A 23952-nucleotide genomic window follows, 5' to 3' on the forward strand; every position below is an offset into this window, starting at 1 on the left:
GGGCTCTGTAGAGACGTCCTGGATCATGGAGGAAGAAATAGGAAGACTGTGACTAAATTTTTACTGCGCAATAAAGCGCTAAAATAGGCCCCTCCCACAACAGTGGGGAAGCTCAGTAAACTGTTTTTATTCAGAAACAAACGACAGCCATGTGGTAAAAATCATGCCCATAAAGTTTTATCACCAAGTACCTCAGAAAAAACGATTAACATGCCAGTAAACGTTTTAAAATGAAAATTATGAAGTGTTATTAATAAGCCTGCTGCTAGTCGCTTTCACTGCAGTGCAGGCTCAAATATTACTTTAATATAGACAATATTTTCTTAGTGAAATTCCATTCCCCAGAAATACCTCAGAGTATACATACATACATACATATCAGCCTGATACCAGTCGCTACTACTGCATTTAAGGCTGCACTTACATTACATCGGTATTAGCAGTATTTTCTCAGTCAATTCCATTCCTTAGAAAATAATTTACTGCACATACCTCCTTGCAGATGGGCCCTGCCTGCTATCCCCTGTTCTGAAGTTACCTCACTCCTCAGAATGGCCGAGAACAGCAAGTGGATCTTAGTTACGACCGCTAAGATCATAGACAAACTCAGGTAGATTCTTCTTCTAATGCTGCCTGAGAAGAAACAACACACTCCGGTGCCGTTTAAAATAACAAACTTTTGATTGAAGAAATAAAAACTAAGTTTAACACACCACAGTCCTCTCACACGTCCTATCTATTAGTTAGGTGCAAGAGAATGACTGGGTATGACGTAGAGGGGAGGAGCTATATAGCAGCTCTGCTTGGGTGATCCTCTTGCACTTCCTGTTAGGGAGGAGATATAATCCCATAAGTAATGGATGACCCGTGGACTGACTACACTTAACAGGAGAAAAGGTAAAGTAACATCGATAACAATACATGTAGGAAAGAGAACTCAATACATGTAGGAAAGAGAACTTAGAAATCTGAATTTATGAATATTTTTACAAATGTAGAAATGACATCAAAAACAAAGAACAGCCGCCAAACAAGTAATCTCTAATAATATAAAGAAATGCGGTAATAAAAAATACTTACAAAGTTAAACAATATGTATATAGTAATCTTACACAGCTGAACCAGAATCATGTCCCAAAATATGGCTTATATTGTGCGCAGGACGGTTTGAGGACTGTTTTGAAGAATCAGATGTTGAAGAATGTGATATAGAAAGTAGAGGGGACATGGCTGACCCATCTGCTGGAAGTGCAGTGGCAATTTCAGGGAACAGAGAGGTCAAGTTGAAGTTAGACAGGTGAGGTGGGTTAGTCATATGCATTGGAGGCATCTCTGGGAGTAGTGGGAAGGTAGTTTGAGAGAAGCCTACTGGTCGGGGTGGAGATAATATAGAGCCAAATCTGTTGTTTAATCCTGAACTGTTGGGTTTTTCAGTACTTGGGTTTGGAAACATTTGATTGGAGAAATAAGGGATTGTAATATCATTGGATAAGCTAGGATGAGCAGGAGAATATGGGGGATAAAAAGATGGTAGTGTATTTTGGGGATCCACAGGGATAAGGGCTGGTGTGCGGGTGGCAGCAGTCTGAGTAACAGGAGGTATAAAGGATGTATTTGCATTTATTGGGGGGTTCATGGTGCCATCAGGAATAAAAGAAAACCCAAAGTTTTGAGTCAGTGTATGCTGGTCAGCAGTGGGATTGTCACTGGAAACTTGTGGGCTGTCAGGCATAAAACGAACAATACCAGGTCTTTTCTCAGGTACAGGCTGCTGCCGTCCAAGTATCATACTGCGAGGACCAGGTAAAGGAAGGTGTGGCAAAGATGGGTCAAACATGTTTCCATGCCTTTGGTTATTAGTCCTGTTTCGTTCAGGCTGCTGTAACTTAGTGTCTACCTCATCCTGTAAAGGATGTCTTGAACGCTGTGTTACTAAAGGATTACCATGTCTTAAAGTTTGCCTCTGATCAGCATTTCCATGGGAAATAGACTGATGTGTTATAGAAGGATGGACCACGCCATGCATGTTGATCGAAACTTGAATATTTAAATGATTCTTTGCGCCCTGGCTGTCTGTTGGCCGCATGACTGACTTTTGCATTGTAACATGAGGACTTGTATTTCGGCCCTGAATATCTCCAGAGGTGGAAGAACTGGAGAATGGAATATTAATAGAGTTGTTCCTTGAGTTTACCTGTCCCATTGCCAAATCACAGCTTTCCCTGTTTTGACCATCACTGTCTCTCCGAAGATGTACAGAATCACGGTTGGGAGGACAGCTATATTCAATACCAGAGGATGAATTGTAGGGTGCATTTCTTGTATGACTGGAAAGTGACCTCTGATTTGTACCAACCTGCTCTCCAATGTGTGGTGCTAACAAGCTTTGCATAAAGCTCTGGTGACATGCATTTTCATTATCTCGTATAGGAAGGGTACTAGCTATAGGAACATCTTGCACAGGCTGATATGGTAGGTGCTTTTGTCGATCCATGGGTGGATTTGAATTCTGAGTAATTCTGTAACTTTGTGCTTGCATAACCCTCATTGATGATGGAAGAGCATTTCTATCATTTCTTGAAGTCTGAATGTCAAAGGATCCTGGCTGCTGTTGGTTAGAACCACTTGGTTTAAATGTCTGGCAATCAGGGAGACGCTGGGTATCATTATTTATGGAGTGGTCTACAGGTAATCGACCTTGCATGGCATGAATGGACAATTTATTCCTAGAAATATCTAAATATTTCCTCATTTCTATTTGTTCGGAGACTCTGGAACCTTGAACAGATATTCCCATTCGTTGCTCTGAATTGGAAGTGCTTTTTCCTATAAGTGCTTCAGCAGAATAACTTGACACTCTATTCCTTTCCTGTCTATGTGGGGAACATGTCATATTCGTTGACCTGGAAACAACACTTGGCTGGGAAACCATCTGTTGCTCTAAGCTCCTTGAGGTCATAAGCCTTTGGACTTGAGTGTGGTCAGATAAGTGCTCTGAAGAAACTACTGTCCCTTGCGGTCTGCTACCAACTTCCTGTTGATGAAGGATATCCTGAGTGATGTGGCTTTGTGTATGAGTACCATGGTGGCTGCGACTGTTCGAGCTGTTATCACATGACTTCTCTTGCTGGGAAGAACTGAAGTGAGGAGGCATTTGTTGCTGCATCTGCTGGTGGTGACTGTGGGGCTGATTACTTTTCTGATGGTTTTGTTCAGAAAGCTGATGTTTCTGCTGTAAGGTCAAACGGGCAGACTGGCTTCCTTGTACAGGACCTCGCTTCTTCTGCATTTGAACATCTTGTTGTATCAGTCTTTGTTGGGATACATTATGAGCCTGCAGGAGTACTGAATTTTCTGTATGGGAGACATGGTGGTGCTGCTGATACAAATGATGCTCTCTTAAATGCCCGGTCTGTTGTTGTTGCTGCTGCTGTTTTAAGTACTGATTGTTACTGTGAAGTATAGATACATGCTGACTAGTAGTATGCTGCTGTAAAGGTTGGAGATGTTGACTTCCCATATGTGCCTGCTGCTGATCCGAGATGGAAGGCTGAGAATTGCAACGCATATCTCCTTGTCTTATGTTTGAGTTTACAAAACTGCTATTTGATGGAAAGAGTGTGCCAAGTCCATCTCCATGACTTTGACTATTTCCAGAAACAGATGAAGAGTTAGAAGGAACATGGTTAATTAACATTTGATTGTCCTCTGCAAGACTTTCGATCCTCATAGGAGCTTGACACAGCTTTTGTTGTTTGGCTGTTGAAAGTAATACATCTTCATGAGCTGGGCGCTTATTCGATTCTTTTCGACTCTCATTACTTGGCTTTAAAAGGGTCTGTGTTAACCGAGGAGCTTGCATTACTGTGGCCCTCAAAGAATGTATCTGCCCTTGGGAATATTCGTGCATGATAGATGACCCTTGGGACTGGTTTCCATAAGTGCTTGATGACATAGACATATTAGCTGATGCAGACATGGTCACTTGTGAAGATGACTGTGATACATCTGCACAGTTTACAATTGCATGAGATCCACCATTCTGATGTATTAAATTATTTATGCTCAGACTGGTCACACTTTGTGACTGAGATGTTGAAATCTGCACAGAAAGGTTTGCTGCACTAACCCCTGCTGTACAATTATTTTTTTGTTCTGAACGATCATTAACATTAAGCAGACTTGAATCAAAGGAATTGGATGATGGTACTTGAATATCCAAACTTTCTTTTGCTGTAGTGAAAGAATTCTGAGAATCATTTGTCAAACTTTCAGCTCCAGCAGCCCCAGAAATGGAACCCCCCGTATCTGTCTGTATACTGGCCCTTCCTTTTGCAATGCTTTCCTGGTCAAAAATGGCTCTTGCAGCTACAGCTACTATGTCATTTTGTTCTGTAAAACTACAACCGCTAAATGTTGACACTGATGATGAATGGTTAGAAATTACTTCTCTGCTGGTATCTGGCAACATAGATGCCACTGAAAAATTACGACCACTTCCAGAGTTTGTGGACATCGGAGATTCTGTCTGTCTACTAGTAACACACGAGGTGCTAGCAACTATTTCTTGTTCAGAAACACAAGGCTGTTGTTGGGAAGCATTAACTTCACTATTTATAACCAATGTATCTTCTTTAGTATGATTATTGATCATAGATTCTTTATTACAAATATTTTCCAACATTTTTACAGAAGGCAATTTCTCTTTTGGTTCTTCAGACAGAATCTGTGCTTCCAATACGTCTGTTGCAGTTAGGGTTGTAGAATCATCCCGGATACAACATTGTTGTGAACCATTAATTTCTGTACTTTCATCTGTGCATACTGACGTGTGAACAGATGCTCCAACGATCAAAGAGTCTTGAATAGGAGAGTCATTCAAGGATAAAGAGGAAACGCTGGTCACAACACAAGCCTTAAAGCACTCTGACTCTATGGAATGGGGCAGTTGCTCACTCTGAGTAACACTAACATCAGTGCTAGAAGCAAGCTCTCCAGAGTCTGAATAACCAGCAGAAAGTTGTTCTTTTGTTGCAGTACCAGTGGATACATTTGCTTCTATACTGGACTTTAGTGCTGTTGAAGTGCTTGTTTCAGGAATTGTGTCAGGTGGTGTCAATTTTGGCAAATGCGAATCAAACACTATTTCCTTCTCTTGTCTCACAGTATCGGTAACGTTTTCTGGCTGACCCTGAACCTCTTCATTTGACAGCTTTGTAGTTTCTACACTCATATTATCCGATTTACTTGTTTTATTGGTTGATATGGATTCTTTTTTAGAAGTTGGTCTTTTTGCACTGGGTTTCTTGACAGTTTTTTTTGCCTTTCCATTTAATGATGATACGCTTGTTGGTTTTGCAGAGAATGTCTGGGTTGGATTGGCAGCTATTGGTAATGTTGGTAAACTGTCGGTGATGACAGAGGACAGGTTTGTTCCAGATGCAGACATACAGTTAACTGGAATGTTGGTGGCTGGTAAAGACGCAGCAGGAGGATTAAGTGAAAACTGTAAGCAACTTTGGCCAGCCATCTGTGATATGCTTTGACTAAGGTTGGCTAGGGCACCAAAGGTATTGAGAGCAACATTTGTGTTTGGATCTTCACTGGTAGTTGGTTGAATAATTTGCATTGGGGTTTGATTTGAGGTTCCAACTGAAGGTGTCATTGGCTGCAATGCGAACAACTGCCCATTTAGAGAAATAGTTGGCTGCTGTTGACTTGATGTAGTGCTAGATACAGGGACAGTTTGTGTAGTGTTAGAAGTTGCTAAAGGCATTGGCCTTGGTAATATATGGACAAGGTGTTTTCCACCAAATGTCTGTGGAGCAACTGCATTCTGCATGGTGTTTGATGGACAAACAAGAGGGTTGGCAGAATTAAGAGGCACCATGACAGAGGGTGAAGGCTGAGCAGCCATTAGTGGAAGTGAATTTTGGTTAGGTGCTGTTTGAATTATAACAATTTGTTGTCCAGCTGTTGGCTTGGGAACTTCTGTCCGTAACACAGGTGGGCAAGGAGCTGCATTCTGGGGCTGAAGTAGTATAATGTTCTGATTGGTTGGAGTTTGATTTAAGGCAGGTTGGATTGGCTGAGCCACTTGAATAACTTGCACAGGGGAGTTCAATGGAAGAATATTAGCTGCAGGTTGCGGTTGCGATAGAACAGAAACATGTTGAGATGAAGCCATTTTCACCATAACTTGATCTACCGATTTGACTTCAGGTGGTAAAGGATTGTTCAGTTTTATGCAAGCTGTTGCCTGATTGACAATTAAAGATTCCTTGGAACCTCCTTGTTGCTCTGTTATCATAGGAATGACACTAGAAATCTGGCTCAATGGTTGCACCGTGTTTCCAGCCAATTGCAAAGTTGTCCATGTGGTCTGTGTGTTTCCGTCAGAGGGGATACGTGCTAAGCCACTAATACTTTTTAAATCTGATGCTGTTAAAGTGTTAGAAAGAGACCATCCATTCTCAAAAGAAGAATTTGGAATTTTTGTTACACTAGTTGCTACTTGAATTTCTCCTGCTAAAGTTGCCATTTCTCTTGAAGCATTTGGTAATTCTGGGCTAGATTCAATATGGACACTAGGAAAAATATCCTCAACTACATGTTTCACAGCTTCTGTACAGCTAGTGTTGCCCAAAGAAGATCTCCCCTGACATAAACTTGGAGTCTCCTGTAAGTTTACTGCAGAGACACTGACTTGTGGTGCTTCAGAAATTTGTGGATTTGAGCACATGTTGGTACAAACAGACACAGCGGTTTTAGATATGCACTTTAGGCTTTCACTGACACTTATTATTTCTTCTGTATTCTGGACTTGTAATCCATGTGTGGAAGAACACGGCACTTGGCTTGTTGTTGTTACTGTGATACATGGAGATGAAGAACTGGCAGGGAATGTGACAACATGTTCTCCCTTAGTTGCAGGGACATTAATAGTAGTTGCAGACAGGGAGGTTATAGGAAGACAGAGTGGAGCTTGTTGACTGGATGTGGTTACAGACATAGAACCTTGTTGCCAAGCCTTATCCGTCAAAGGATATACTCCAGTAATAGGTGATACAATGTTGCAAGTCCTCTGCACTGGAACAACATTGGCTGTTTGTTTCTGCAAATTATGACTTACATTAAAAGTTATCCCATGCACAGCTGCACCCTGGTTATTGGACCCCAGGTGGCTCCCATTTAGACAAAGCGGGGTCTTTTGAACTTGGTCTGCAGAAACAACCAAGGCATTTTTAGAATGTTTTCCTTTCCAATGCAATGTGGGATCATCATAAAGACAGATGTCATTGCTTTTTAGTAGTTCAATGTAACGAGCATTTTCTTTTTGTAGGTCTTCCAGGTCCTTTCTTAACTTTTTTATTTCATTTGCTTTAAAATAAAATGAAAAAAAGTACAATTAAACATAACTTTGCAGAGTTTAAATTGATAGAAAAATAAACTTTATATATTGTTCACAGCTTTCAGGAATTTCCTATACATTTTTAGCTGGACATAAAAACAAGAAGTTAGTGAACATTTTTATCAAGGAAGCTATCTCAGTGTTTCACTTATAAAATAAAATACTATCTGTAAAATTAAAATTTGGAATGAACCTCTCCGAGACTTGCATCACTTTTACTAGGTAAACGCTCATGAGCATTCCTTGGGGGATCATTTATCCGCATATATTGCAATGTGTATTGTATTAGTGGCTAACACTAAATTTGATATTACAAGTTATAAGCCAGGAAAGACTATTTAGTGCCAAAATCTGGAACAGTACAGATCTACAAACTAGTTCACATGAGCGTCTTCCCACACTAATACTATATAATATTATTGTACTGTAGATAGGATTATAGCGAAAAATTTAATGCAGACAACCTGTTTGTTGTCGATGCAACATCACTTGAAATTTAAAAGGGACATTGTACACAAGATTTTTCTTTGCATAAATGTTTTGTAGACAATACATTTACATAGCCCATCTAGTAGTGTTTTTGTAACAATGTATAGTTTTGTTTATTTTTTTAAGAACATTGTGCTGATTTTCAGTCTCCTAACCAAGCCCCACAGTGTCAGATGTATACATGCGTTTACAGATTACTGCGGGCTCATGTTTATGTTATCTGTCTTTTCATATGTAGGGAAGGCGGGGTGTCTGCACTTATTGTTTTCCCAGCCTCTTTCACTGGGTGTCCCAGCCTAACCTCATAAACAGTGGTAAACTGGGAGCTTTTAAGTTTTTAAAAGGTTTTATACTGGAATTTTAGATCAGTATCTGTGCATATTATTCTTTTTAGTGGTGTCTATTACATGCAGTTATATGAAAATTGGTGTACACTGTCCCTTTTTACAACCCACCCTATGCTCTATCAAAGATAAGTTCAAGAGCAGGGCCTGTCAATCACTAGAAACTACTACATTTTTGGTTGTAGACTGACTCATTTTGTGCCTACACCGGAATGTGTCGGAATCTGCAAATGTGCTTGATAAATTCTCGCTTATGAGATATTCTAGCACTCATAATATTTAACTTTCATGATTCAGAAAGGGCAGGCAGTTTTAAATAACTTTCCTGTTTACTTTAATCATCAAATTTGCTTTGTTCTCTGGTATTCTTTATTGAGGGCTAAACCTAGGTAGGTTCATATGATAAGTTCTAAGCCCTTGAAGGCTGCCTCTTATATTAGTGCATTTTGACCGTTTTTCACAGCTAGACAGCGCTAGTTCATGTCTGTCATATAGGCAACGTTGTGCTCACTCCTGTGGAGTTATTCATGAGTCAGAACTGATTGGCTAAAATAAGTCTGTCAAAAGAATTGAGATAAGGGGGCAGTCTGCAGAGACTTAGATACAAGGTAATCAGAGAGGTAAAACGTATATTAAAAGGGACAGTCAAGTCCAAAAAAAAACTTTCATGATTTAAATAGGGCATGTTAATTTAACCAACTTTCTAATTTACTTTTATCACCAATTTTGCTTTGTTCTCTTGGTATTCTTAGTTGAAAGCTAAACCTAGGAAGTTCATATGCTAATTTCTTAGACCTTGAAGGCCACCTCTAATCTAAATGCATTTTGACAGTTTATCACCACTAGAGGGCGTTGGTTTATGTGTTTCATATAGATAACATTGAGCTCATGAACGTGAATTTACTGAGGAGTGACCACTGATTGGCTAAAATGCAAGTGTCAAAAGAACTGAAATAAGGGGGCAGTTTGAAGAGGCTTAGATACAAGGTAATTACAGAGGTAAAACGTATTATTATAACAGTGTTGGTTATGCCAAACTGGGGAATGGGTAATAAAGGGATTATCTATCTTTTTAACCAATAAACATGTTGGTGTAGACTGTCCCTTTAAACAGAATTACTAACTTTGTGAGAGAACCTACAGATGAGTACTGCAGCAATTTATTAGGCAATGGCCTGTCGTACACAAAAAAAGAACAGTTTAAGACCCTTTTTGCAAGCTTAGTCGTACTTATAGTCCTACAAATAAATACTGCTCCCAAAATGTAATTTATTCATCGCAAGGCTTGACAAATGTATTTTAAATTTAGCCATCAGCCAGAAAATCATGCTGCCAGTTACTCTTATTTTTATTATAGAAGCCAAACAATGGCTTTTGTATTGAGATTTATGAGTACTAAGTGTGTGGTACCCCAAGCGCTATAGAAATGGCCTAAAGATCACTACCGAATAAGTCCCCTAGCGGACTACAAAAGGATAACAGTAAAACAGATATGGAGTGAGCGCTAAAGCAAGCTTAATAGGCTAAAAAGATGATGAATGTAAGGAGGAGATGGTCATTAATAATTCAATGAGCTAAAACGATATAGTACTGATCTCAATAGAAAAAGATGTACAATTTATTAAAATGCATATAGACAAAAACAGGTATTAACATAGAGTTAAAAAACCTAGCATGGATCCATGTAATAGCTAAAATAAGGTATAACAATTTAAATAATGATAAAAACAATGATAAAACCAATCAGATATGAAGTCTGTGAGATCCTCTATAAACTAAGTAGGAGATCCCTTGCTTAGTGTTAATGTAGGTGCAAATATATGTTAACACAGTTAAAACAATAGAAATGGTATCCAGGTACCAAACAGTGATTGAAAAAATGCAATTTACAATTAGTGGAAAAACACAATTACACTGGGTACAAAGTAACAATGTCCAAATTCTAGAGCATCCAATAAATATAAAAAAAATCCAAAAAGCAAAAGTGAAGAATAGTTCCAAATATGAGAGAAAGTTCAAAGTTCAAGTGGAAATTCAAACAGTGGCCAAAGGTGATCCAACTGTGATAAATCAGCAAAACATAAAATCCAATATGTGAAAAAATATATTAGTTATGTACAGTGTAATCCAAAAATAAGTACAAAATCGATCCAAAAATACAAGTAGAGATCCAAAAAATAATAAGAAGTTGTGATCCAAAAATTACATGTAGTGATTAAAAAAATAAAGTCCAAGATAATTGAGAACTCCAAGTTTATGTGGAAAAAACCTCTATCAAATATGTTGTGGATAACAGCAAGAAATCAATAAAAACAAAAAGTAGGTACAAAAATAAAAATATAAAAACGGTCCAAACCTGTGAAAAAACAAAAACAAACAATGGTGCAATAAAGTTTTTACACTTTAAAATATATGAAAATAAGCTCACCAGTAAGTCTGTCTCAACGCGTTTCGGCCTATCGTAAGGCCTTTCTCAAGACAATACTGATGTGTAACTACTGGGAGTTTATATGGGATACCAAGTGATGTGATTGGTGGTGGGTTTGGTGCCAAAAATGGATGCGACACCTCTTCCTGTTTGACCCATTGGATTTTGGGACATAATTGAGCTCTTTTTCTTTTAGTTTAATATTATTATTATTATTATTATATTACTCCTTATATTTACATACCCCAGTGTGTTTAAGAGTTGCCTCCAATTTTTTCATTTCTATAGTCTATTTAAATCAAAATTATATTAACAAAAACCATCAGTGAGTACCGGTACTTCCGGTTTCGTGTATCACTTCCGGTTTTGCTAGGGTCACTTCCGGTTTTGGCGATTTTACTCCCCACTTCCGTTTTAGGTTGTTTAGTATTGGTATGATAAATCCTATGTCACTTATACTTGTAATAGTTTTGGGCATATCTTCAATAATAATGTTGTTATATAGGAGCAAGTTATCAGTTGTAAAAAGCCTAAAATTGTCAGTTATAAACAATGTTGAGCTAATCATATCCAATGTATCAAATGAAATGATAAAGTAATATATTGGTAAAAAATACATGTATTTGAATAAAAATACATATAATAATAAAAATAAAGATAAAAATAAAAGAGCAATGTATGTGAATAATCTCCTAAAATCGTTATTAAAATCATTAATATATAAGTCTGAACTCTAAAGACCTATATATTTGCTCAAACGATGAATGGGAAAAGGGATATATAATCTGAGTTCCATATCGTTGTCAGAAAAAGAGGAGTCCATTCTAAGTTATGGTTTAAGTTTTGCTCCTGCCAAAGGGATGAACAAATTCCAAACATTCATAAATGTAAAGGAATTCGTCAGGAAACTGACGCTAAAGAGATACTTCATGAAGTCACCAAATGAGATGTTTACAACACAACAAAAACATAATGTGGAAGAAAAATACATACATACTGATCTAAAACCTGGGTCAACTTTCTATCCGGTAAATAGCAAAGGATGTGCTATTGAGACATTTGAATCTAATGTATGCAGAGACATTAGAGATTTGAGTTTAAAGAAAACAAACCAAATCAAACAAAATCTATCAAGGTCACAAATAGAGACCATAAAAAAACTGGAAAGAAACCACGAATTGACTATCAAACCAGCAGATAAAGGTGGCGGGATAGTCATAATGGATCGAGAACAATACGAAGGAGAATGTAGAAGGATTCTAAGTGATGCGAAAACTTACCAAAGACTCTGCAATAACCCAACAACGAGGTATAATGAAGAACTAGAAGACTTACTAACTAAGGCAAAGAGTCAAGGAATACTGAACAATAAGGAGTTTAACTACATCAAAGTCACACATCCAATAACCCCGGTATTTTACCAACTACCAAAGATCCACAAGTCCATAAACAATCCACCAGGAAGGCCAATAATATACAGGAATAGGGTCTTTATCCTGTAACCTTTCTGAGTATGTGGACAGGAACCTACAGAAGTATGTGACAAGACTTCCATCATACCTGAGGGACTCTACTCAAGTCCTAGCAACCTTAGAAAATATCGTCTGGGATCCGAAATACATCATGGCTACATGTGATGTTACATCGCTTTATACGAGCATCCCGCATGAAGGCGGGATAGAAGCAGTTAATTCATTCCTCATTAAGGATCAAGAACTACCAGAGGAACAATTCATATTGGAAAGCATTGGTTTTATCCTGAATCACAACTACTTCTGTCATGATAACAAATTCTATAAGCAGCTATGTGGAACAGCAATGGGGACCAGGTTCGCGCCGAGCTATGCAAATTTGTATATGGGTAAATGGGAACAGATTTTCTGGGACTCATGCCCAGCCGGCGCGGACCTGGTCCTCTACTCCAGATATATCGACGATATATTGATAATCTGGAGAGGTTCACTGGAAGATCTAGAGTACACATTTGATGTAATGAACAAAAACAAAATGAACCTGAGATTCACGTATGAACATAGATCCACTAGGATCAATTTTCTTGATCTGACCATTGAAATCAACAACATACCAACATACCAAAGGGCCAAATGTTAAGAGTGAGAAAAAACTGCTCTAATACCCTAAAATGGGAAGAACAAGCATGCATACTGAAGCAAAGATTTCTGGAAAGGGGATATACAAAGGAAACCCTAGAAGAGAAAATTGACCAAGTTCGGAAAGTTGACAGAAAGGAACTGATTAAATACAAACCGAAACGTGTACAAGGTGAAGATATGAATACCATAGATGTACCCATGATCACAGAGTACTGTGCGAACAAACACATCATTGAAAAAATCATCAAAAAACACTGGACAATACTAAAGGAGGACAATGTAATTGGTGACAAATTGACAACACATCCGCGATTCAACTATAGGAGGGCTAACAACCTAATAACCTTACTAGCCCCAAGTATTCCAAGAAACAAGACATCAAACATAACAGATTATAAAGGAAATAAGATCAAAGGATTTTTTCCTTGCCCTAGTTGCAAGGCTTGCAAAAATGGTTTAAAAATAAACCAATTCACATCCCACCACAAGGGAGAGCAACACAAAATCCGGGACCTCATAAGGTGCATTGACAAGGGAATAATATATGTCATATTTTGCACCTGTGGCTTACAATATGTTGGACAAACAACAAGAGCCCTCAGAGACAGAATCAGGGAGCATATTTTATGCATAGAAAAGAACAACACAGAGACTCCATTATACAAACACTTTGCAACTAAACATGGAGGCAACATAAAAGATCTCAAATATTTTGGAATTGAGAAGATCAAAAATAGCTGGAGGGGAGGCAACCATGAGAAAAAATTATATCATGAGTCCAAATGGATTTTTACTTTGGATTGTCTGTTCCCTAAAGGGTTGAATCATAAAGAAGACTTATCCCATCTATTGTCTCTTAGAAAAGATTAGACAGATCTAGCCTTATTATTCTAAGTCTATTTTTATTCTGACCGCATGCGTTATCACACTAGCTCTCATTTTTTATAGATCTGAAGAAATCGGTTGGTCTACATATTCCCCCAATTTTTCAGTTTGCATATCCAAATAGGGACTGATGATGATATGCCACTGTATAGTCCATATAAGGTCAAGACGATGTGTATATTAGATCTAAGTACCAAATATGGGGCCAAAATCCCCCATATGACCCTCCGAACATCTAAGACATACTATGTATATATGGTTTTAGACACAAATTTTTAACAAAATAGGTTAACATATTTTGATTCACCATCGGACTTGCACACCATTCTCTTCCCATATAGATACAGTTTTAACATTTTAAAAATGTCCAATTGCTGGATCACACAAATGTTTTGAGAACCAAATGATCCAGATTCCCTGCTTAGTAGGGATACAACCCTACCTCCCCTCAAGAGGACTTTTTAGGAGGTTTTTATGAATACAGACTATTTTATGCAACACTTTGAGACGATTACTTTCACTTTCTTTTGGTCTGACATATATATGGTTTCTCCCTTTTCCCACATGAATGGTTTCTCCCTTACCAACATCAACACTTTCACGAATACAAATAGATCTTTGAGATACCTTTGAACCCACAGATATATATATGTCCCATTCATCGTTTGAGCTAATATATAGGTCTTTAGAGTTCAGACTTATATATTAATGATTTTAATAACGATTTTAGGAGACTATTCAAATACATTGCTCTTACTTTTATTTTTATCTTTATTTTTATTATTATATGTATTTTTATTCAAATACATGTATTTTTTACCAATATATTACTTTATCATTTCATTTGATACATTGAATATGATTAGCTCAACATTGTTTATAACTGACAATTTTAGGCTTTTTACAACTGATAACTTGCTCCTATATAACAACATTATTATTGAAGATATGCCCAAAACTATTACAAGTATAAGTGACATAGGATTTATCATACCAATACTAAACAACCTAAACCGGAAGTGGGGAGTAAAATCGCCAAAACCGGAAGTGACATACCGGAAGTGACCCTAACGAAACCGGAAGTACCGGTACTCACTGACGGTTTTTGTTAATATAATTTGGATTTAAATTGACTATAGAAATGAAAAAATTGAAGGCAACTCTTAAACACATTGGGGTATGTAAATATAAAGGAGTAATATAATAATAATATTAATTAAACTAAAAGAAAAAGAGCTCAATTATGTCCCAGAATCCAATGGGTCAAACAGGAAGAGGTGTCACATCCATTTTTGGCGCCAAACCCACCACCAATCAAATCACTTGGTACCCCATATAAGCTTCCAGTAGTTACACATCAGTATAGTCTTGAGAAAGGCCTTAAGATAGGCCGAAACGCGTTGACACAGACATACTGGTGAACTTATTTTCATATATTTTAAAGTGTAAAAAACTTTATTGCACCATTGTTAGTTTTTGTTTTTTCACATGTTTGGATCGTTTTTATATTTTTATTTTTGTACCTACTTTTTGTTTTTATTGATTTCTTGCTGTTATCCACAACATATTTGATAGAGGTTTTTTCCACATAAACTTGGAGTTCTCAATTATCTTGGACTTTTTTGTTTGAATCACTACATGTAATTTTTGGATCACAACTTATTATTATTTTTTAGATCTCTACTTGTATTTTTGGATCGATTTGTACTTATTTTTGGATTACACTTTACACAACTAATATATTTTTTCACATATTGGATTTTATGTTTTGCTGATTTATCACAGTTGGATCACCTTTGGCCACTGTTTGAATTTCCACTTGAACTTTGAACTTTCTCTCATATTTGGAACTATTCTTCACTTTTGCTTTTTGGATTTTTTTATATTTATTGGATGCTCTAGAATTTGGACATTGTTACTTTGTACCCAGTGTAATTGTGTTTTTCCACTAATTGTAAATTGCATTTTTTCAATCACTGTTTGGTACCTGGATACCATTTATATCGTTTTAACTGTGTTAACATATATTTGCACCTACATTAACACTAAGCAAGGGATCTCCTACTTAGTTTATAGAGGATCTCACAGACTTGATATCTGATTGGTTTTATCATTGTTTTTATCATTATTTAAATTATTGTTATACCTTATTTTAGCTTTACATGGATCCATGCTAGGTTTTTTAACTCTATGTTAATACCTGTTTTTGTCTATATGCATTTTAATAAATTGTACATCTTTTACTATTGAGATCAGTACTATATCGTTTTAGCTCATTGAATTATTAGTGACCATATACTCCTTACATTCATCATCTTTTTAGCCTATTAAGCTTGCTTTAGCGCTCACTCCATATCTGTTTTACTGTATTGAGATTTATGCACAACAGATTTATGATTTTCTCAAGCCCTGGTGAAACATATATGTCGACATGTCGGTGTTCATTTACAGCAGATACGGCATAAATAGATAAATAACAGACCATAAAGACGCTAGTGGTCGAGCGTGCATCTCATTACTGTTAAGACCATTAACTGAGCTGGTAAATTTTGGGATCCCTGATCCTTAAAAGTAATATAGTGTACCACCAATATCCACTCCTGTCGCCAGTCATACATACTCTAAACTTTTAAATCAAAATGATAGAAAAGATTTTTTCTATAAAAAGGATTTTGTCCCTTTTGCATGTGGAATCATCTGTGTGACTTCTAATAACTAGGGGTGTGCATTTGGATCCTTTGTGAGGATTCAAATGAGGAAGAAGGTGGCCGCTCATTCTTGTGAAAGTTCAAAACACTAGGATCTGGATGTGCACAGATTCAAGTGTATTGAACTTTAACAAGAACAAAGGCTACCCCAGAAATAGCCAAATCCCAAAAGGGGCTGCCTTCTTACGCATTCAGATCCTCACGAAGGAACAGAATGCACACCCCTACTAAAATAAATAAATAAATATATATATATATATATATATATATATATATATATATATATATATATATATATATATATATATGTGTGTGTGTGATTCATTCCTTTGATTTCAAACAGATTTTCACCAATTTACACAATCTCTATTTCATACACACCAAGTGCAATATCTATTGTATAAATCCTTACTGTGGTGAAGCACAGTGTGTCTAAAAACCTAAGAGCGTTGTCAGAAACATATATAAGAAAATGTTGGCAAATAATTATTCTGTAATGTAAAAAAAGATGAGCATTTTTTTAGATTATTTATCACAGCTCAAGGGCTAAATTAGCTTGAGATGTTGCTATAACTTGTCATCTAATGAAGCAGGGCTTGAAATACCCAAGAGTCAGGGAGCTACTGGCTCCTAGAAATTTGCTCCTGGCTTAGTTTGGGTTATTCTCCATAGATCTATATACAAATACCACTGTCTCGCCTAAAAGTATCCCTGGCTCCTAAATACTCTTAATGGATCCTAAATTTTAAACAGATTTGTTGACCCCACTGATTTAATCATTCTTTAGTATTATCTAGTGCTACCGGTTTATCATTTTGTTCCATCTGGCTGTTAAGAAGAATCAATTAGTTCAGTGCACAAATAATTTTCTTTTCTATGTCCCAAGTGCACTAAGTGCCAGGGCAGACAGCAGTAAGCGTGAGGAGTAGGGGAGGTGAAGTACTATAAATACACAACTCACCTTGCTCATGGGTCCCTCCATTCAGTAGGAGCTCATCATTTTGCCTCTTCAGCTCATGTATATACTTGAAGGCCTGATCCAGGATCATGTTCTTACTCTGACAAGAGAAATAATTCAGTCATGATAAACTGGATAAAAAAATGGGAGAAAAAACATAATTTATGTTTACCTGATAAATTTCTTTCTCCAACGGTGTGTCCGGTCCACGGCTTCATCCTTACTTGTGGGATATTCTCTTCCCCTACAGGAAATGGCAAAGAGAGCACCCAGCAAGAGCTGTCCATATAGCTCCCCCTCTGGCTCCGCCCCCCAGTCATTCGACCGACGGTTAGGAGAAAAAGGAGAAACTATAGGGTGCCGTGGTGACTGTAGTGTATAAAGAAAGACATTTTTCAAACCTGGTTAAAAACCAGGGCGGGCCGTGGACCGGACACACCGTTGGAGAAAGAAATTTATCAGGTAACCATAAATTCTGTTTTCTCCAACATTGGTGTGTCCGGTCCACGGCGTCATCCTTACTTGTGGGAACCAATACCAAAGCTTTAGGACACAGATGAAGGGAGGGAGCAAACCAGGTTACCTAAACGGAAGGCACCACGGCTTGCAAAACCTTTCTCCCAAAAATAGCCTCCGAAGAAGCATAAGTATCGAATTTGTAAAATTTGGCAAAAGTATGCAGAGAAGACCAAGTCGCTGCCTTACAGATCTGATCAACAGAAGCCTCGTTCTTGAAAGCCCATGTGGAAGCCACAGCTCTAGTAGAATGAGCTGTAATTCGTTCAGGAGGCTGCCGTCCGGCAGTCTCATAAGCCAATCGGATGATGCTTTTCAGCCAAAAAGAAAGAGAGGTAGCAGTAGCTTTCTGCCCTCTCCTCTCACCAGAATACACAACAAACAAAGATGATGTCTGTCTGAAATCCTTTGTTGCTTCTAAATAGAACTTTAAAGCACGGACCACATCTAGATTGTGTAACAAGCGTTCCTTCTTTGAAACTGGATTCGGACACAGAGAAGGAACAACAATTTCCTGGTTAATATTCCTGTTGGAAACGACCTTTGGAAGAAAACCAGGCTTGGTACGTAAAACTACCTTATCTGTATGGAATACCAGATAGGGAGAAGTACACTGCAAAGCAGATAATTCAGAAACTCTTCTAGCAGAAGAAATAGCAACCAAAAACAGAACTTTCCAAGATAGTAACTTAATATCTATGGAATGCATGGGTTTCAAACGGAACCCCCTGAAGAACTGAAAGAACTAAATTTAGACTCCAAGGAGGAGTCATGGGTCTGTAAACAGGCTTGATTCTAACTAACGCCTGTACAAACGCCTGTACATCTGGCACTGCTGCCAGACGTTTGTGTAACAAAACAGACAGAGCAGATATCTGTCCTTTTAAGGAACTAGCTGACAAACCTTTATCCAGACCTTCTTGGAGAAAGGAAAGTATCCTAGGAATTTTAATTTTACTCCAAGGGAATCCCTTGAATTCACACCAACGGATATATTTTTGCCATATCTTATGGTAAATCTTCCTAGTTACAGGTTTTCTGGCTTGAACCAGAGTATCTATGACTGTATCTGAAAACCCACGCTTAGATAGAATCAAGCGTTCAATCTCCAAGCAGTCAGTTGGAGAGAGACTAGATTTGGATGTTCGAACGGACCTTGTACTAGAATATCCTGCCTCAAAAGGTAGCTTCCATGGTGGAGCCGATGACATATTCACCAGGTCGGCATACCAAGTTCTGCGTGGCCACGCAGGGGCTATTAGAATCACTGAGGCCTGCTCCTGTTTGATCCTGGCTACAAGCCTGGGAAGGAGAGGAAACAGTGGAAATACATAAGCTAGGTTGAACGACCAAGGCGCCACTAATGCACTAATGGACCCGTATCGAAGAACCTTTGCGTTCTGGCGAGACGCCATCAGATCCATATCTGGAATGCCCCATAGTTGAGTTAACTGGGCAAAAACCTCCGGGTGGAATTCCCACTCCCCCGGATGAAAAGTCTGCGGAAACTCATTCCTTGAGACAGGTGATCGTGAGACAACCACCAGCGGAGAGAATCCCTGGTTACCTGGTCTACTTGAATCCGGGGAGACAAGTCTGCATAGTCCCCATTCCACTGATTGAGCATGCACAGTTGTAATGGTCTTAGATGAATTCGAGCAAAAGGAACTATGTCAATTGCTGCAACCATCAATCCTACTACTTCCATGCACTGAGCTATGGAAGGCTGAAGAATAGAGTGAAGAACTTGACAAGCGTTTAGAAGCTTTGACTTTCTGACCTCTGTCAGGAAGATCTTCATTTCTAAAGAATCTATTATTGTTCCCAAAAAGGGAACTCTTGTTGACGGAGACAGGGAACCCTTTTCTACGTTCACCTTCCACCCGTGAGATCTGAGAAAGGCTAGAACAATGTCTGTATGAGCCTTTGCTTTGGAAAGAGACGACGCTTGGATTAGAATGTCGTCTATGTAAGGTGCTACAGCAATGCCCCTCGGTCTTAGAACCGCTAGAAGGGACCCTAGCACCTTTGTGAAGATTCTGGGAGCAGTGGCTAAACCGAACGGAATAGCCACGAACTGGTAATGTTTGTCCATGAAGGCGAACCTCAGGAACTGATGATGATCTTTGTGGATAGGAATATGCAGGTAGGCATCCTTTAAGTCCACGGTAGTCATATATTGACCCTCCTGGATTGTTGGTAAAATTGTCCGAATGGTTTCCATTTTGAATGATGGAACTCTGAGGAATTTGTTTAGAATTTTTAGATCCAGAATTGGCCTGAAAGTTCCCTCTTTTTTGGGAACTACAAACAGGTTTGAGTAAAAACCCAGACCTTGTTCCGCTGTTGGAACTGGGTTTATCACTCCCATTTTTAATAGGTCTCCTACGCAATGTAAGAATGCCTGTCTCTTTATCTGGTCTGAAGATAAGCAAGACATGTGGAACCTTCCCCTTGGAGGAAGTTCCTTGAACTCTAGAAGATACCCCTGAGAGACTATTTCTAGTGCCCAGGGATCCGGAACGTCTCTTGCCCAAGCCTGAGCGAAGAGAGAAAGTCTGCCCCCTACTAGATCCGGTCCCGGATCGGGGGCTACCCCTTCATGCTGACTTGGTAGCAGCAGCAGGCTTCTTGGCCTGTTTACCCTTGTTCCAGCCTTGCAATGGTTTCCATGCTGGCTTAGGCTGGGAAGAGTTGCCTTCTTGTCTGGAGGCCGCAGAGTTAGGATTCGGTCCGTTCCTGAAATTGCGAAAGGAACGAAAATTAGATTTGTTCTTAGCCTTGAAAGGCCTATCCTGTGGGAGGGCATGTCCCTTTCCACCAGTAATGTCTGAAATAATCTCCTTCAATTCAGGCCCGAAAAGGGTCTTACCCTTGAAAGGAATATTAAGCAATTTATTCTTGGACGACACATCCGCCGACCAGGATTTCAGCTAAAGCGCTCTGCGCGCCACTATTGCAAACCCTGAATTTTTCGCCGCTAACTTAGCCAATTGGAAAGCGGCATCCAAAATAAAGTAATTAGCCAACTTTAGTGCGTGAATTCTGTCCATGACTTCATCATATGGAGTCTCTCGAACCAAAAATACGCTGCCGAGGTGACAGGAATAATGCACGAGATTGGTTGAAGCAGGAAGCCTTGCTGAACAAATATCTTTTTTAGCAATCCTTCCAATTTTTTATCCATAGGATCTTTAAAAGCGCAACTGTCCTCAATAGGAATAGTTGTGCGCTTAGCCAACGTTGACACTGCCCCCTCAACCTTAGGAACCGTTTACCATGCGTCCCTTCTGGGGTCAACAATGGGGAACATTTTCTTGAATATAGGAGGTGGAACAAAAGGTATACCTGGCTTTTCCCACTCCTTAGTCACTATATCCGCCACCCGCTTGGGTATCGGAAAGGCATCAGCGTGCACTGGGACCTCTAAGAATTTGTCCATCTTGCACAATTTCTCTGGAATTACCAAAGAATCACAGTCATCAAGAGTAGTTAGGACCTCCTTAAGCAGGGCGCGGAGATGTTCTAACTTAAATTTAAATTTTACGACATCAGTGTCTGCCTGCTGAGAAACTTTCCTGAATCAGAAATTTCCCCCTCAGACAGGCCCTCCCTCACTGCCAATTCAGATTGATGTGAGGGTATAACTGATAAATTGTCCTCAGCGCCAACCTGCTCATCTTCTGTATTTAAAACTGAGCTGTCGTGCTTTCTAGGGTAGGATGGCAGTTTGGATAACAGATTTGCTATTGAATTATCCATTACTGCTGTTAACTGTTGCATAGTAACAAGCATTGGCGCGCTAGATGTACTAGGTATCGCCTGCGCGGGCAAAACTGGTGTTGACACAGAAGGAGAGGATGAGGAACTATCCCCACTACCTTCATTAGAAGAATCATCTTGGGCAATCTTATTCAATGTGGCAGTACTGTCCATACTTTGTTTGGACGCTATGACACAATTTGCACAAACATTAATTGGGGGAACCACCTTGGCTTTCATACACACAGAACATAAGCCATTTGAAGGTATAGACATGTTAGACAGAATTTGGCAGGCTAATAATGCAATAAAAGCGTTTTTAAAGAAAAGCGTTACTGTCCCTTTAAATAATAAACAGGCACACTTTATTTCTGATATATTGAAAAACAATGAAGGCAATGTCCGATTTTTACAAATTTTTTACCCCAGAGTCCTAATGCCCTGAAAGTATTGCACACCAAGTTTCAAGACTTTAACCCTTAAAATGAGCAAACCGGAGCTATTTGTTCAATTAGACAATTTTAGTACACTACAATCACAGCCACAGCCTTGCTGCGGCCTTTTACCTTCCCTGAGAGTTATTCAGCAATGAAATAAACCTTCCAGAGTCCGTTTTAGGATGACACAGGACCCCTCACATGAAGCTGCATGCACTGCCATGAAAGTAAACTGTGCAATTGAGGCACGAAAACGGGGCCTCCTTCCTCTGAGTGAAGGGGCCTTCCTGACTGAAATAGCCGTCTAACTCAATGCCAGGCGATAAAAAACGTTCCCAAAGTGCTTTTAAGTGCACAAAACACTCTAAATGCCATTAAAATATGAAATAAAACAATCGATTTAGCCCACAATAGTGTCAACCAGTGTATAGCCCATTTGTAAGCCTTAATCTGTTATGAGTCTGAGAAAATGGCTTACTTACCCCTTAAGGGAAAAATGACAGTCTTCTACCATTAGCATGTCTTGTTAGAAATATGACTGATCATACCTTGAGCAGAAAAGTCTGCAAACTGTTCCCCCCAACTGAAGTTCTCTGGGCTCAACAGTCCTGCGTGGGAACAGCAATTGATTTTAGTTACTGCTGCTAAAATCATACTCCTCTTTAAACAGAACTCTTCATCCTTTTTTGTTTTAGAGTAAATAGTACAAACCGGCACTATTTTAAAATAACAAACTCTTGATAGAAGAATAAAAAACTACAACTAACACCACATACTCTTTACCATCCCTGTGGAGATGCTACTTGTTCAGAGCGGCAAAGAGAATGACTGGGGGGCGGAGCCAGAGGGGGAGCTATATGGACAGCTCTTGCTGGGTGCTCTCTTTGCCATTTCCTGTAGGGGAAGAGAATATCCCAGAAGTAAGGATGAAGCCGTGGACCGGACACACCAATGTTGGAGAAAAGGAAATTTATGCTTACCTGATAAATTGATTTCTTCTAAGATACGACAAGTCCACGGATTCATCCTTTACTTGTGGGATATTATCCTCCTGCTAACAGGAAGTGGCAAAGAGCACCACAGCAGAGCTGTCTATATAGCTCCTCCCTTGACTCCACCCCCCAGTCATTCGACTGAAGGTATAGGAAGAAAAAGGAAAAACTAAAAAGGTGCAGAGGTGACTGAAGTTTTAAACAAAAAAAATATTATCTGTCTTAAATTGACAGGGCGGGCCATGGACTCGTATCTTAGAAGATATCAATTTATCAGGTAAGAATAAATTTCCTTTTCTTCTATAAGATACGACGAGTCCACGGATTCATCCTTTACTTGTGGGATGCAATACCAAAGCTACAGGACACGGATGAACGAGAGGGACAAGACAAATACCTAAACAGAAGGCACCACGGCTTGAAGAACTTTTCTCCCAAAAATACCCTCAGAAGAAGCAAAAGTATCAAATTTTAAAATTTGGAAAAGGTATGAAGGGAAGAAGACCAAGTCGCAGACTTACAAATCTGTTCAACAGAAGCATGGTTTTTAAAAGCCCATGTGGAAGCCACCGCTCTAGTAGAATGAGCTGTAATTTTTTCAGGAGGCTGCTGTCCAGCAGTCTCGTATGCCAAACGGATGATGCTTTTCAGCCAAAAAGAAAGAGAGGTAGCCGTAGCTTTTTGACCTCTACGCTTTCCAGAATAGACAACAGAGAAGATGTTTGACGGAAATCCTTGGTCGCTTGCAAGTAAAACTTCAAGGCACGAACCACGTCCAAGTTATGTAACAGACGCTCCTTCTTAGAAGAAGGGTTAGGACACAGAGAAGGAACAACAATTTCCTGATTAATATTCTTATTTGAAACAACCTTAGGAAGAAATCCAGGTTTAGTACGCAAAACCACCTT

General features: G+C 38.9%; 1 protein-coding gene across 5 annotated transcripts in view; it reads right to left on the minus strand.

Moving 5' to 3' along the window:
• Positions 1-960: 960 nt before the first annotated feature.
• The window catches only part of USF3 (upstream transcription factor family member 3), a 67226-nt gene continuing 44234 nt past the window's right edge, over positions 961-23952 (minus strand). For all 5 annotated transcript variants that reach the window (XM_053705824.1, XM_053705822.1, XM_053705823.1 and 2 more), the window contains exons 6-7: positions 17341-17437; positions 961-7380 (exon numbers count right to left, since the gene is read on the minus strand). In XM_053705824.1, the coding sequence (XP_053561799.1) occupies positions 1109-7380; positions 17341-17437 (6369 nt within the window). In that variant the 3' untranslated portion in view covers positions 961-1108. The remainder of the gene's footprint in view (positions 7381-17340; positions 17438-23952) is intronic.

This window comes from Bombina bombina, chromosome 3, assembly GCF_027579735.1.
Source record: "Bombina bombina isolate aBomBom1 chromosome 3, aBomBom1.pri, whole genome shotgun sequence".
In the NCBI taxonomy this organism is placed as follows: Eukaryota; Metazoa; Chordata; class Amphibia; order Anura; family Bombinatoridae; genus Bombina; species Bombina bombina.